Here is a 15,694-nt window from a genome sequence, read left to right as displayed (position 1 = left end):
TTGCTGTCTTGTGTTTTTTTTTGTTTTTTTTTTTTTTACAGGGATGTAGAATAAATACATGTAATATTGATTAGGGTAAGTCACTGTAGGGTAGCTTGAATGGGTAGAGAGGAGAGTATCTGCAGTCATGCCAAAGCAGCTTCTTTTCCAAAAAACTCACTGCATCCAGGGTAAGTACCAGAGTTTCATGTTTCAGCATACTGTGAACATTCAGACCTGTACCAAAACAGAAAACGTATTCACTTCAAAACATAGCCATTTGTCATATCTTTAACAAGAGGTGCTAAAACAGCAGCAGTAAGGCTATTAACTTATTTTTTAGATTTGTTTGGACTAAATGCACATACATATTTGACCTTTCCATTTTAGAAACTGTTTGCAAAAGTTTTATTTGTAAGGGAAATAAATAGGTCCCCACTGTAATACTAAACTACTGGAGGACTTTAGTGTGTACTTCTGCAATATCAGTAATTCTGCTTTGCCGAACTCCATCAATGTGCTATTGGATAGCTTTATGTAAATCGAGAGACTAACTCACCAATGGCTGGCATTACATTTATTGTCTTCAAGTCTTCTGTTGCCTTTAATATATTTTCAGGTAGGTCTTCTTTCCTGTATGAAAACAAGAAATGTTTGGAACATTTGAGTTAATTCAGATAAGGTTTACTTGTATATTTGTAAAAGTTTCAAACAAATGGGATTGATGTATATTTCAATTCACATGAAACTTTTGGTAGTTTTACAACCTATGTACAAACAACTCTACTCTAACACCCATGGAAAAATACCTGGGCTGCCATGCTTTTCTGTATTGATACTTTTTTTTTTTTTTTTTTAGTAAGTCAGTTTGTTTAAACTTCATATTTAAATACTTACACGTCTACAATGAGAACAGAATCTCCCCAGTGCCTGTGTCTGGCCAGATCCAGAATGTACTGGGAGTCTGGGGTTGGCATCTCCAGGGAGTCAACGATATGAAGGTAATCCTGCAGACACAAACATTTGAATTCATTAGAAGAATGATATTCAAATCTGACAAAACAATGGATGGGTCTGGAACTTCCAGTACCGCATTCAGTAATTCTAAATCCTGGGACAGGCAGGCACGGCACGTGAGCTATTTTGCCACCTGTATTGCTTTGCTTTTATATGGTGTTGGACAGATCGGCGCGGGATGATACCGCTAGTCCCTCTCAAATCTAATCCAGAGCGTGGTACAGTCTGTGGATTAACCAAATCACAGCCAAGTGGTGACAACACGTGCTTGGCAGGAAAAATCTTGAATGAAAAACTGTTGTCTATGGAGTGTCTGATCCCTTCCATATTTCATACAAGGACAGGCAGGTCAGTATTTTATACATCACCCCTGATAAGCATCCTTCCTGTAGCCAATTTGATACTGTTCTCACTTTTTGCCTTTTTTATTATTTCTTTGGTTCACTACTATTTTTACAAAATAACTGTCTGTAAAAGGATATCTTTTCTAACATTTTAGTAGTAGGCTACTTGCTGTCAGCAGCATATTGTATGTTTCTTTGCTAAGTTGATCGCTCATTTCATATACCTGCAGATACATGGCAGAAAAGCAACTTTGATAAACAAACCAGTGTTTTTATTTCGTAAATTATATGGGGGGGCATTACAGCTCTGGCCAAACATTTCACATCACACCCTATAGAATTAATGTTACGTTAACATACAGAATTACTTACCAATTTGTAGTTTTCTAAAAACTGAAATGTGTCATTTCGAAATCTAACATGAAATACTGTACTTCTATTGTAGTTTCCAGTAGACTTTTGTGATATGATTTTGTAGTTTCTTTAATTACATGATGTTAAATAAAATACCGAAAGTTTTTTTTTTTTTTTTTGTCTTTATGATGTGCAAAATATGTGGCCATATATTTAAATTACATTCAAGTACATAGCCTACAGTTGTGGTACTGACTACTGTACTGTACCATTCAATTTTTCTACAATATTATCTCATTTGTATTTCATACCTCAAAAAAAAAAAATATAATACTACATGGCACAAGATTTAAAAGCTGTCAAATGGGTGGTTAAACTGAAAGCATCATCATTCTGCGTGGGTAATGTAAAGATTACAGAAAGCAATAATCAACTCCGGAGTCCCAAAGATTATCATTTGCGAAATATTTGTTTTGCCATTCCAATGTACTGTCTCCTATGTTATTTTGCTAAATAACATAGTAGACAGTAAAGTGGAATGGTAAAATGCATGATATTTGAGAAAACAAACCTGATACAAAAAATAGGACTTAATTTCTGAAAGACAGTTTATATATGGATCAATTGTAATGTTGCGGTCTGTGTTTGGAAATCGCCTACCTGAGCCAGCTTAGCACTAAGAGCAACTTTCAATCCCATTACACGCACTCTCATAGGGAGCATGTAGTAATAACTAGTTGGACCTCTGGGGCCATGTGCAACACCACCTAGAAAGGGAAGACAAATGTTAAATTACCTGTGAAAAACAGTTGTACTGCATGCAAAGTTCTATAACAAACCTGAAACAAAGAAAGTTCAGCTTTAACCTTTTTTCTACCCAATTTTAAGAGGCCAATTTGAATATTGCTTCACTGCTGCAACCCACTTACAAATTGAGGGGACAAAGATCAATGGCCAACCAGGTTTCCAGCTGTCAAGTCAATCGCCTCCTTTCATCCGCTGAACCTAAACAACTGCTAAACTAACCCGAATCAATTTTCCTCCCTAATTCACAAGAGCACATAGGCAATTTAAAACGTCCACTTGGTGCAAACAGGATAGAAGCAACGCTTGCTTGACTTACCCTGCGCTCGTCTTGCATAATTTACTAGTTCATTCCAGAGTGGCGACCCCATGGAAGGCAATTCTTTTTACACTATTTACACATACAATGCCAAATGCATTTTATATAGTTTTTCTGTTTATTGAGATAATCCATGTTTTACTAGTTTTCTTGGTTCAGTCCTCAGCAATAACCACATTTTACTTTACACCAGGATTTACAAGTGGATCAATGTAAAAAGCGTGCAATGATAACCCACCTCCTCTCCACAAGGGTGATCTAATGCTGCCATGACGTGCTCTGCCACTTCCTTTCTGTTGCCATGGTTTTCTGCCTCCACCTCTCACCTCAGCCCGCGTCTTCACTTTAGCATGGCTCTAAAATAACCACCAAAAGATATGATCAACTATTACAGGGGCAAAACACTCTAGGTAGGAATATACAGGGTGATTAGAAAGCACCATGCGCTGATGTGGTAAACTTACTTTCTAAATCACCCTGTACTTTACATACAGACAACAGTTTCTGTTCCAATATATTGTATTTATTTCTTGATTTCCACAACTGCACCTCATCGCTGCAAAATGTCATGTAAACAAACAGCAAAAGGTGCCGCTGATTCTCTTGCTACAAAAAGTTGGGAATTGTTTGAGCTCCTGAAAAAAAATGAATCAGACAAGTCGCCGAACAATTTTCCGTTCTGGTGAGTTGCTTCACCATTCTGTTAAATAATTTTGTGGATGTCTTGAATATTGCTCCTATACAGGTATTCATAATTAATCTAGAGCTGCTGCTGCATTTTTTAACGTGTGTAGGGGAGCTGTGTTAATTTAGTTTGACAGTTTATTAACATTAGTTTGTCTGTTACGTTATTATTATTATTATAGTTTATTAACATATAAAACTTACTTATTCTGTTCATTTCATATGTTGATGCACATGCAAAGTAATAAATATTTAATTTTTTTTTTATGGATTCCTATTGCGTTTTGTGGTGAACTCTGTCAAAGAACACTTCGGCTAAGAGAACACTTTGCTTGCTTCCCAAGGGGTGTTCTCTCAGCCGGAGACTACTGTACTACAGTGCCTATAGTATTCAACCCCCTTGGACATTTTCACAGTCTGTTGTGTTACAACCTGAAATCTTGATGCATTTAAATGGGATTTTTTTTCATTCGATTTTCACAACCTACTCAACATTTTCAATGTGTTAAATGGGATGGGGGATTGGGGGTGAAAAAACAAATCAATTAAAAATAAAACCTGAAAAGTCTTGATTAGATAAGTATTCACCCCCTTTGCTATGACACTCCTAAATAAGTTCAGGTGTAACCCATTGCCTTCAGAATTCACACTAAGGTAAATGGAGTCCACCTGTGTGCAATAAAAGAGGTTCACATGACTTCCAGTAAGGTCACACAGTTGGGTAGTGCATTCAAAGCAAAGATACTACCAGGAAGACCAAGGAGCTTTCAAAACAACTCTGGGATAAAGTTGTGGAAAGACAAAGATCACGGGAGGGGTATAAAAAGATTTCAAAGGCATTGAATATCTCTTGGAGCACAGTCAAGTCGATCATTAAGAAGTGGAAGGTATACGGCACCACCCAGAATCTGCTTAGAGCAGGCCGTCCTCCCAAACTGAGCAGCCGGGTAAGAAGGGCATTGGTCAGAGAAGCCAGCAAGAGACCAATAACAACTCTGAAAGACTGTCACACTGTCCATGTGTCAACAATAGCTCAGGTACTCCACAAATCTGGCCTGTATGGAAGAGTGGCAAGAAGGAAGTCATTTCTGAAAAAAGCCCATGTAAAATCCCACTTGGAATTGAAAAAAGGCATGTGGGAGACTCTGAAAAGATGTGGCAAAAGATTTGGTGGTCTGATGAAACAAAAATGGAACTATTTGGCCTAAATGCAAAGCGTTATGTCTGGCGCAAACCCAACACAGTACGTCACCCAGGTAACACCATCCCTACTGTGAAGCATGGTGGTGGCAGCATCATGCTATGGGGATGCTTTTCATCGGCAGGGACTGGGAAGCTTGTCAGGGTAGAGGGCAAAATGGATGGAGCTAAATACAGGCAAATCCTTGAGGAAAACTTGCTTCAGTCTGCAAAAGACCTAAGACTGGGGTGGAGATTCACCTTTCAGCAGGACAATGACCCCAAGCACACAGCCAAAGCGACACGAGTGGCTTAAAAACAAGAAAAGTGAATGTCCTAGAGTGGCCCAGTCAAAGCCCGGACTTGAATCCGATTGAGAATCTGTGGCAAGACTTGAAGATTGCTGTCCACCAACGATCCCCATCCAACTTGACAGAGCTTGAACAATTTTGCCAAGAATGGGCGAATATTGCAAGCTCCAGATGTGCAAACCTGGTAGAGACTTACCCCAAAAGACTCACAGTTGTAATTGCTGCCAAAGGTGGTTCTACCAAGTATTGACTCAGGGGGGGTGAATGCTTATCTAAACCAAGACATTTCAGTTTTTTTTTTATTTTTCATTAACTGTTGTTTCAAAATAAAAATTCTCTTGCCTCTTCAAAGTATTGAGTAGGTTGTGTAAATCAAAGGAAAACAAATCCCATTTAAATGCATCAAGATTTCAGGTTGTAACACAGCAAACTGTGAAAACGTCTAAGGGGGGTGAATACTTACTATAGGCACTGTATATGCCAAGGGGAAACCCGGAACAAAAATGCAAGGCTATTTACTCACAATTCTCTTAAAGTTTTTCTGCCAGATTGCAACCTCATGGAGTATATCAAGCCTGCCAAGAACAAAATAAATTATTATAAAACAGACAAGATAGGAATAGGTTCCACAATTCTCCTACTTCTCTAGTCCTTTTATATTTTCAGTCTTCTCTGTTTCCATCACACATTACAGTACTCAAGGGAAGGAAGTGTGGATGCATAATGCTAGATGGGAAAGCTAGATTTTCACTGAATAAATGTGCAATTGTGTGGCAAGGTGAAAGCTCGCAACCTTCCACTTCATAGTGCATTCTTGGGTCCCTTAACTGGATAAATGTAGAATCTCAACAGTGCAACTTTGCAGTTTAAGCAGACCATGCACAGAGAAGAGCACACATAATTGTTCAACAGTGATCCCCTATCATGCAAGATATACAGGGAGGCTGAACATGGGGTAGTGCTTTTAAAGAAAACTCAAAAGATGTGCAGGTGGATATCATCATTGGATAACCTTTACCTTGGAGGCACAGCAAAGACATCAGGATGCAGGTCTACCAAGCCCAGCTGCTCATCCTCATAACCTCGCAGGGACTCAAGCCAAGCCTGCCTGGCAGTGAGGTGGGAGGGGATCTCTACCTCGCACTGCCTGAGAACTGGCAATCCTGAGCCAGCAGCAGGAGGCCTCTCTGGAAAGCAAGAGGCTCCGTTAGTAATACTGATACTTGGAGCCCTGTGTTTTCCGCAAATACGGAACAGCACGAAATAAAACTAAATGCAAATATAAAACAAAATAAAACGAAAAATCATTATAAAGCCAACATAGAATGACATTTTAAAATTGGGAGGTTTATACATAAAATACTTTAAATAAATACGTGCAGTCCTAGTTATGGCTCAGCCGTTACCATAGACATAGTCTGAAGGGAAATGGAAGCTCTGACTAGCACTTGCGCAGATGTATAATTTGGAGCGAGTCTGGGAATTAACATATGCAACTGTCGGCTGGAATGGGAGTCGAAAGATACCGTTGTTAAGCATTAGCTGTTTATTCCTTTTGGGGAACATATGGCTTGTTTGCTTATATTTTGTATTAGTATGCCAATTCTTTGTTTTATTTCAAGTGGTGAACACTTAGCACTGGAGCAAATGCTGCTTTGGTTTTTAATGGATTTAAATGAATTAATCTGCTTTGCGTAGTGTTTAAATACAGTGCAATGGGATTGAAATACAAATCCTATCATTTTTTTTTTAAATGGGTAGGCTGCTCTATGTGCACTTATTATGACAGCCCCACAACGGTAGGGCAGTGTGTATAATAAAATAATATATATACAGTGCCTTGCATAAGTATTCACCCCTCTTGGACTTTTCCACCTTTTGTAGTGTTACAACCTGGAATTAAAATGGATTTAATTGGGATTTTGACCATTTGATTTACACAACATACTTAACACTTTGAAGGTGCAAAATATATTTTATTGTGACACAAAAGTTAAACAAAACAAAAAAAAAAAAGACATGTGTTGGTTGCACCCCCGAGTCAATACTTGGTAGAAGCACCTTTGGCAGCAATTACAGCTGTGAGTCTTTTTGGGTAAGTCTCTACCAGCTTTGCACATCTGGATCCTGCAATTTTTGGCCATTCTTCTTGGCAAAATTGCTCAAGCTCTGTCAAGTTGGATGGGGACCGTTGGTGAACAGCAATTTTCAAGTCTTGCCACAGATTCTCAATCGGATTGAGGTCTGGGCTTTGACTGGGCCATTCTAAGACATTCAGGTTCTTGTTTTTAAACCACTCCAGTGTAGCTTTGGCTGTGTGTCTAGGGTCATTGTCCTGCTGGAAGGTTAACCTACGCCCCAGTCCCAGGTCTCTTGCAGACTGAAACAGGTTTTCCTGGCTCCATCCATCTTGCCCTCAATCCTGACCAGTTTCCCAGTCCCTGCCGATGAAACGCATCCCCATAACATGATGCTGCCACCACCATGCTTCACAGTAGGGATGGTGTTACCTGGGTGACGTACTGTGTTGGGTTTGCGCCAGACATAGTGTTTTGCGCTAAGGCCAAAAAGTTCAATTTTGGTCTCATCAGACCAGAGAACCTTTTTCCACATGTTTGCTGTGTTTCCCACATGCCTTTTGGCAAAATCCAAACGGGATTTGATATGGGGTTTTTTCAGCAATGGCTTTCTTCTCGCCACTCTTCCATAAAGCCCAGCTTTGTGGAGCGTCCAGGCTATAGTTGTCCCATGGACGGTTTCTCCCATCTCGGCTGTGGATCTCTCCAGCTCCTTCAGAGTTACCATTGGCCTCTTGGTTGCTTCTCTGACTAATGCCCTCCTTACCTGGTCACTGAGTTTTGGTTGACAGCCTTCTCTAGGCAGAGTCGCGGTTGTGCCATATTCTTTCCATTTTTTAATAATGGATTTAACGGTGCTCCGGGGGATGTTCAAAGTTTGGGATATTTTTTTATAACCCAACCGATTGGTGCTTCTCCAGAGCTTTATCCCGGAATTGTTTTGATAGCTCCTTGGTCTTCATGATGCTGTTTGTTTAGATATGCTCTCTAACAAACTCTGGGGCCTTCCAGAAACAGGTGTATTTAATCTGAGATCATGTGACACTTTAATTGCACACAGGTGGACTCCATTCAACTAATTATGTGACTTCTGAAGGCAATTGATTGCACCAGAGCTTATTTAGGGGTGTCACAGCAAAGGGGGTGAATACTTATGCAATCAAGACTTTTCAGTTTTTTATTTATAAATAATTGTGAAAAATATGTAGATTTTTTTTCCCCCGCTTCGACATTACGGACTATTTTGTGTAGATCAGTGACAAAAAATCCTAATTAAATCCATTTTAATTCCAGGTTGTAACACTACAAAATGTGGAAAAGTCCAAGGGGGGTGAATACTTATGCAAGGCACTGTATGTATAGACAGACAGACAAGACAGGGCATGGGCAGCATTTACTGTAACTAGGCAGCTAATTAAAAAGACTGTACGGTACCATTACTGCCACTAATGAGAAATTATGGTAACAATTATTTCTCTGTGCAAGGTCTGTATGTCAAAATGGTTTTAAAAAACGGATCACTTAATAATAAAAAAAAATATGTATGTAGTTAAAACATGATGTATACTATACTATTACTGATTTTATAAAACGAAATCCAAGCTGTAACATAACTCTGGATAAACATAAAGTGTCGCAGTTGAATGACTAATGACCCTTAACTGACTTTCTATCCTCTCAGAATACAATTGTACACGAGATGTGCCCTGTAGTTTTTATGTTTAAATCATATACATGTCGTCTTAGGACAAACTACGAAATTCTTGCAAATAATCAACTGCTGCATCCACACAATAGGTTAATCTGTATTTTCCACACCTACCTGTCCGTGAAAATTCTACAAGGTTTGGAGCAAGTCTGAGATTGCTGGGAAGCCCACCTTCTCCAGAGAGTGTCGATGCAAACTAAAAAGAAAAATATCACATTTGTACTGTTGTTATCTCCTACATCATCAAGGAGTCTCAGTTTTCCACTAGCAGCACAATTATTTGAGATCTCTAGCTCAGCTTAAAATGGTTCAACACGTTTGAGCTTTTTTTTTTTTTTTAAATCGGCAAACAAAACTGGAATGAAAGCCTGGCCCAATCCAATGCTTAAAAACATACAGTTTCAAAACAGTAAATTAAACATAATCCAAGCACCATTTATAATTAGATGTATTTGATAATACAGGATCTTATCAAAGCCTCCAGTTATGCAGAATCGATGACTTGGACAACAGTTATTAACAGCAATACTGCATATTTTGGACACAACTTTGCAGAACTGGCAGAAAATTATCCTCAATAGTTTTTAAAACCACGTCTTTAAAACTGAAAAAAAAAACAAAAAAAAAACGTTATATGCAGTAACTCGGTGTTATGTTATGTTGGGATGGGGCGGTCTAATGACACCGAATTGGTGGTTGTGGTTTGTGGCAAAAATGTACACGGACGAGGGCATCTGGTGACATTAACTCACTGAATCTGATATATTGCCGCTCGAAAAACGTGGTTCTTAACGCAGAGTATTATATACAATTAAAAAGCAATACTGCATTAGCTAATTTTTAACATCTATTTCGGAAGGAATTTTTATTTATTGATTTTTTTTTTTAAAACGAAGGAAAATGAACTATGTATCGGTAGAAACACACTAAATAAATACACGTTACCGTAATAATACTTTGCTACTTACTTACCCTCTTCCCAATCTCTCTGCAGCAAAGAGTTAAAGAAATACGAAACATGTCTGGTTACAAACTCAAAACGTTTTTAACATCAAACGCGTTCTATATAACCAAGTAGGTCAAGCAGTATTTGACATGCGTACATCCTCTCAGTGTCCCATACTTATGACGTTTTTCTTAAAAGTATTACTCATAATAAATAGCTCCCCCTTAAGGTGTGGATGAGTAAAGTCATTCAGATAAGGTTCAGGCAGTGTTCAGCCCAGTGCGTACTATTATATCATTTAAGCAATGATAAAAAGTAATAAACACATTAGTATAAATAAGTAATAGTTAATTAATAGTTAAAAAGCATTAAAAACAAGTAATACAAAATATAAAACATAATTTACAGGACTGTGAATGCTCTGTTATAAAAGTACATTTTCAGTCTTACTTTAAAAACAGCAACAGAGGGAGCCTCCCTCATAAATGGTGGCAGTCAGGCCATTCCACAGTTTAGGGGCTCTGTAGAGAATGCTCTGCCACCTCCCTGTATCCTTGGAATGTTAAGCAAGGCTGCACCCTGTGATCAAGAGGCCGACTAGGAGAATATGGAGAGCTTTATATCAGGAGCAGGATCTTAAAATCAATCCTGAAGCGAACAGGAAGCCAGTGCAAATCTGCCAAAACAGGGGTGACATGTTCATATATCTTGGTTCTTGGTAAAGCTCTGGCCGCAGCATTTTGAACAATTTGTAATTGTGAAATAGCATGGCTAGAAATACCAGAGAACAGTGCATTATAGTCATCTATCCTTGATGTTATAAAAGCATACATTAGTCTCTCCCCGCATCAGACTGGGGGAAAATACATCTAAGTTTATCAATATTTTGTAAATGAAAAAAGGATATCTTAATGACATTCCTGATGTGTTCCTCAAAGGAAAGATCTTGATCGAAGATAACACCTCAATTTCTAATTTCATACTTCCAATTAGAGGGGAAACCACTAAGGGCTAAGTAAGGTAAGGTAATGTTACTTCGGCAATTATTTACCCCTGCATTTCTTTGCTGAGTTGTATTTGGTCCATAGGTTCTAAGTTGTATAATACTATGTTACTGTTGAAGTCACTGGTAGCATTCATGGCTCCATACACTCACCAAAAACTAATAGTAGGTTTATAACATTAAAGATTAAGCACCTTCAAATTCCTTTACTGGACTTTAAACCTGCTTTGAGCTTACCTGGAATTCAACTCCAGACTTTCTCATTCCACATAAAGCATGTGACAATGTAGAGTTGAAAAGCTACATTGTCACATGATTTGAATAGAATACCAGGTCATTATAATTCTTCAGCAAGCTTAAGCCATGTAAAAAATATATTAGAATGAACATTTTATGCCACAAGTTTTACACTGGAACAAAAGCTAGGCCAAAAGTCTTGTTAACTACACATAAAACATAATTTCAAGAATACTTGTTTAAAAATCGCCAGGTGTTTCGTTAATACAGTTTGTTGAAAATAGATTAACTAGTGGTTTTTGCCTTCTTTCTGCAACACCTTAACAATATATTCAACAGCAGTTCTACTGATAAGTCCAACACAATGAAACTGGTCATGGTTCTTGAAACTGGTAGTTGATGGGGTGCGAGCCCTCTCGTGCTTGTCCAAAGCAACTTAAAACCACACTAACAGCAGCATTTACTGTGGACCTGACCTCCTCCTCTGCTGGGATTTACTTCAATAAGGTCAACGGCAGAGAGCAAACCTGCAAATAGAAAATAAGGTCTATATCCTCATGCATTTTTTTCACATATTTGAGTTGTGTGTACCTGCCTACTAGGAACTGGACTATACTGTATAACTGTTTACGCAGGTACAGTATTTAAATTATTGTACAAAAAAAAAAAAAACACATGCCAGGTGACAAATCACTATCAACTCATATAATAATATACTGAAGATGAAGAGAAAAAAAGCATCACAGGTGAACAAATTGAAAATGTATACCAATGAGAAATGATCAAATCAGCAATAGACAAAGAGAAGGAGATGTGATACCTTTTACAGGACTAACTAAACAATAATTAATCACAAGCTTTCAAGACCTCAAAGGTCTCTTCTTCAGGTGAAAGTAGGAAAGATTGATGTTTATTGAGGTGTTTTTTAAGGTCGTGCTGGGGGGTCACTATAATAATCTGTTGTTATTTGTGTTTCAGATGATGTTATAAAAAGAGGAAGATGGTGAAACTGTGTGGTGTATATTGCTGCTGAGAATAATCCAGCCCCATGTGCTTAACCTGTGTTGTGCAAATGTTCCTCTTTCCATACCAGTTTTGCAAATTTCTTCTGCCACGTCGATGCCTTCTCTGTAGGTCAAGCCTCCAATCACAGGCGTTCCTGTCGCTGGTGCCACTAAAGGGTCTAGAGTGTCGATGTCATAACTCAGATGAATTGGCCTCTTCACTCTAATAGAGTAATGAGTAGGATAGGACAATTATAACATGGTCTATCACATGTATAACATCTTCAGTAACTGGATATGTTGCCAACTTACCCTTTGCTGTTTTTGCTTATCTTAAAGTCATTGTTCTCATGTTTGGTATTAAATCTTCAGTACCATTACTGTTTGTATGTACAGTATTTACAAAATAATAATCTGGATTTGGTAAATTGCATTGCAACAGAGCTTTTGTTGTTTTATCTTTAGGAAATAAAGAGCCCTTCCAACACTTTGTAGGCTCCGTGGCCAACTTACTATACACGATGATCAGAGAAGGTGTTACAGTACTTAACTTGTCAAATGTAGTTCATGTTCCTGCTACCAATGTGCACATTTCTGTAGGTACATTTGACCCCTCCAGGTATTTCAAATTTAAAAACAGGTTAGGTTTCTTATGAAACACCAGTTTTAATCAACTTTAATTAGCCTAAGGGGAAGAAACTTTTGGCATCAGAACATATAATATAAAAAGTCACAGCTGCCCTAAGCATGTCTACTGTTTCTTTAAGAGTGGTGCATTCTTCACAAACAAGTGAAACATTAGATAAGGAGTCTTCTTTCATTTTTACTGTACCGTAATATATTTTAATATATTAGAAATGTTCCAGCATGATTTACTGACATCTGGAGAAATGAGAGAATCTCATAATCAAATGACTCTTCAGGGACGGAATGGAAAAAGTCAGTTGCTGCTAGGAGATAGAGGCAGATGCTACTTCAGACAAGTGAGGTTCTTTCATAAACAAGCTCTCAAGACAAGCATGGTCAACAGCACTGCAATCACAAGAGAAACCCTAAACAAGTGCTACTAAAAGCTACTTGGAGAAAAGATGATCGCAAGTCTCCTCTATCACTCAACCCATTCCAAATCGGTCTAGCTCTGTCACTGAGAAAGATTTGATGCCCAAATTCTTTACGACGTAACTAGTTTCAGCGACACAGAGAAGGAACTACATAAATCATGGAAAGGTTCTTGGAAATAATTTGTGGACTGTTGCATGCCTTCATTTTACTACTGAAAACATGTTAGTGTTGCAAGAATATTACAACTAGGATGATGAACAGTCATTCCTCTTTCAGCACAAAGTATACAGAAAGAAAGATAACTAATTTAATAGTTGCAGTGTCTAATATATTGTGAGCGTTGAAAAGTTAAATGCAGTTCTTATATATTAAATGCAAAAACATAACACATCAGGTGGCTGAAAAATAACTTCTATTAGACATTGTTACTTAATAATAATAATAATAATAATAATAATAATAATAATAATAATAATGCAAATATTTTAAAATCATAAATCAAACTGGACAACTCAGTCCAATCATCATCTTTAAAGGAAAGATGTACTCAGTCCAATCATCATCTTTAAAGGAAAGATGTACTCAGTCCAATCATCATCTTTAAAGGAAAGATGTACTGCTCTTCCTGGTCAAGATCCCGTAGGCCAATGTAAACAATATCCTTCGCTGTTATGCAGGGCTTTAACCAGGAGAAGCCAGGCACCACTGGAATCTGGTATGTAAGCAACAAGGAATGAGAAACATTGTATTGTTATTTCAAAGTATAATAATTCAGTCATCAAAGACACACTGACATACTGTACCCAGGTGTGAAAGAAAGGGGTAGGTGGTTAGAAAGGACCCCAAAATACCCCTTGAAGAGAATGGGTAATAAGAATATTAGCTGGTTGAAAGACATGAAGCTTTCATTATTGGTTACTTTTTCTCAAATTTGCACTAGTATGTTACTAGTTGTACAACACAAATTAGTTTTTCCTTCATAAATCTGGCCATTTATAGCTCACTTCCTGTGCAACAGGTGCAGCAAAAGGACTCCTCCTGAGCCTAGCAATCGGGTTCCAAGCTGCACAATCACAAGTCTGGTGGGGTCTTATTACCTGCATCACAGCAAATGAGTGGGGAGAGGAAACCAAATACGACCATCAAACTTATATTGTTAAATGGGCTTGTACGTAAAACAGACTGCCAAATCGTTTTTTTTTTTTTTTTTTTTTTTTTAATTTAGTCGTCGCCAATTATTTTACCCCGTTTTTCACCCCAGTTTAGCATGCCCAATTAGTATCTGTATCCCCGGCTCACCGCTCGCAACCCCCCCGCCGACTCAGGAAACGGAGGCTGGAACACGCGTCCTCCGAAAAGTGCTCCTTCCAAGCCGTCATTTTTCGCACTGCAGATCCACAGCAATGCCACCAGACCTATAGTGCCGGAGGACAACACAGATCCGGCGGCTCCGCTGCAGAGGCACAGGCGCCCTATCGGCCACAGGGGTCGCTGATGCGCGGTGAGCCGTGGATTCCCCTGCCGACCTAAGCCCTCCCTACCCTGGCAGCGCTCAGCCAATTGTGCGCCGCCCCCTAGGAACTCTCGGTCACGGTCAGCTGTGACATAGCCTGGATTCGAACCTGCGATCTCCAGGCTATAGGGCACATCCTGTGAGGAGCGCCTTTACTGGATGCGCCACTCGGGAGCTCCGACAAATCGGTTGTTGAGCAAAAACACTTTATATAAAGAAAAGGGTATACCATTAATATAATCATATAAACATTGTTTACAACCGACTTTGACACAAGTCTCTGTATGGCTCAATGTATATGCTTGCATTATTATTATTATTATTATTATTATTATTATTATTATTATTATTTATTTCTTAGCAGACACCCTTATCCAGGGCGACCTTCTTGGAAAAAAGTTCAGTGTATTGTTTCTCAGCTCAGTTAGCGTGTAGATATTGCTAAAGCAACGCTGAAAAAAGCACGAATCATTTACATCAGAGAGATCAGCATGCAGTTTCTCTGGTGTGCTCAAGATGGACTATGAAATGGTGCTGTGCCTATGTGTTTCTGTGTATACAGTCTGGTATATACCATAGGCAAGTTTCACTAGATCATTGCAATACTATGTAGACATTTATTTTGTCTAGTGATGATTGTATTTTGTTACAGCTGTAATCTTTGACAGATATTTGCAATGTTCATATTAAAATAAAAACAAATTTCTTTGCAATGCTATTGTACCCATTCTTTGCTTTGAACACACTTATTTTCTGTGTTCCAGCTAAATGCTGATTTTCGACTTGTTTACAGTACAATGTTCACTTTTCGGCTAGGGTGTTTTAAGTTGCTGTTATGTGCATTGTTAACATTGTGAAGTTCTTGTTCTAGATTATCAACACTGATCATAAGTCCCTCCCAGTTGTGATTTACATGTTAAAAACAATAAGATGTAACAAGATTTCAATTCCCTAATACTCACAATATCTTACTGTATGTTTTATAATAACAAAACTTGCTCAAGGTGTCCATCGGTGCCATTCATTCTTTTTGGTTGATTGTTCATCGTCTAGTGATTACATCGACAACAAAGAATTCCATTGCATTCTATTATTTGTATAATACAATTTTATTGCTATCATCATATATTTTTATTTTTAGCTGTTCGCGGA

At 38.3% G+C, this 15,694-nt stretch overlaps 1 protein-coding gene and 1 pseudogene across 1 annotated transcript; both read right to left on the bottom strand.

Annotated features, from left to right (window-relative positions):
* Positions 1–8: 8 nt before the first annotated feature.
* mrpl4 (mitochondrial ribosomal protein L4) lies at positions 9–9,909 on the bottom strand. Its single transcript, XM_034017163.3, has 9 exons — positions 9,750–9,909; positions 8,892–8,973; positions 6,010–6,178; positions 5,515–5,566; positions 3,056–3,173; positions 2,355–2,461; positions 877–986; positions 539–612; positions 9–216 (listed from the first exon to the last, which is right to left on the bottom strand). The coding sequence occupies exons 1-9, from the start codon at positions 9,795–9,797 to the stop codon at positions 71–73; spliced, it is 906 nt and encodes a 301-aa protein (XP_033873054.2). The 5' UTR covers positions 9,798–9,909; the 3' UTR covers positions 9–70.
* Positions 9,910–11,337: 1,428 nt separating this feature from the next.
* LOC117411278 (arginase-1-like) lies at positions 11,338–13,765 on the bottom strand (annotated as a pseudogene).
* Between the last annotated feature and the right edge of the window lie 1,929 nt (positions 13,766–15,694).

This window comes from Acipenser ruthenus, chromosome 6, assembly GCF_902713425.1.
Source record: "Acipenser ruthenus chromosome 6, fAciRut3.2 maternal haplotype, whole genome shotgun sequence".
Lineage (NCBI taxonomy): Eukaryota > Metazoa > Chordata > Actinopteri > Acipenseriformes > Acipenseridae > Acipenser > Acipenser ruthenus.
Note: the sequence above shows the minus strand (reverse complement) of the source record. Positions and strands in the feature narration are given on the sequence as shown.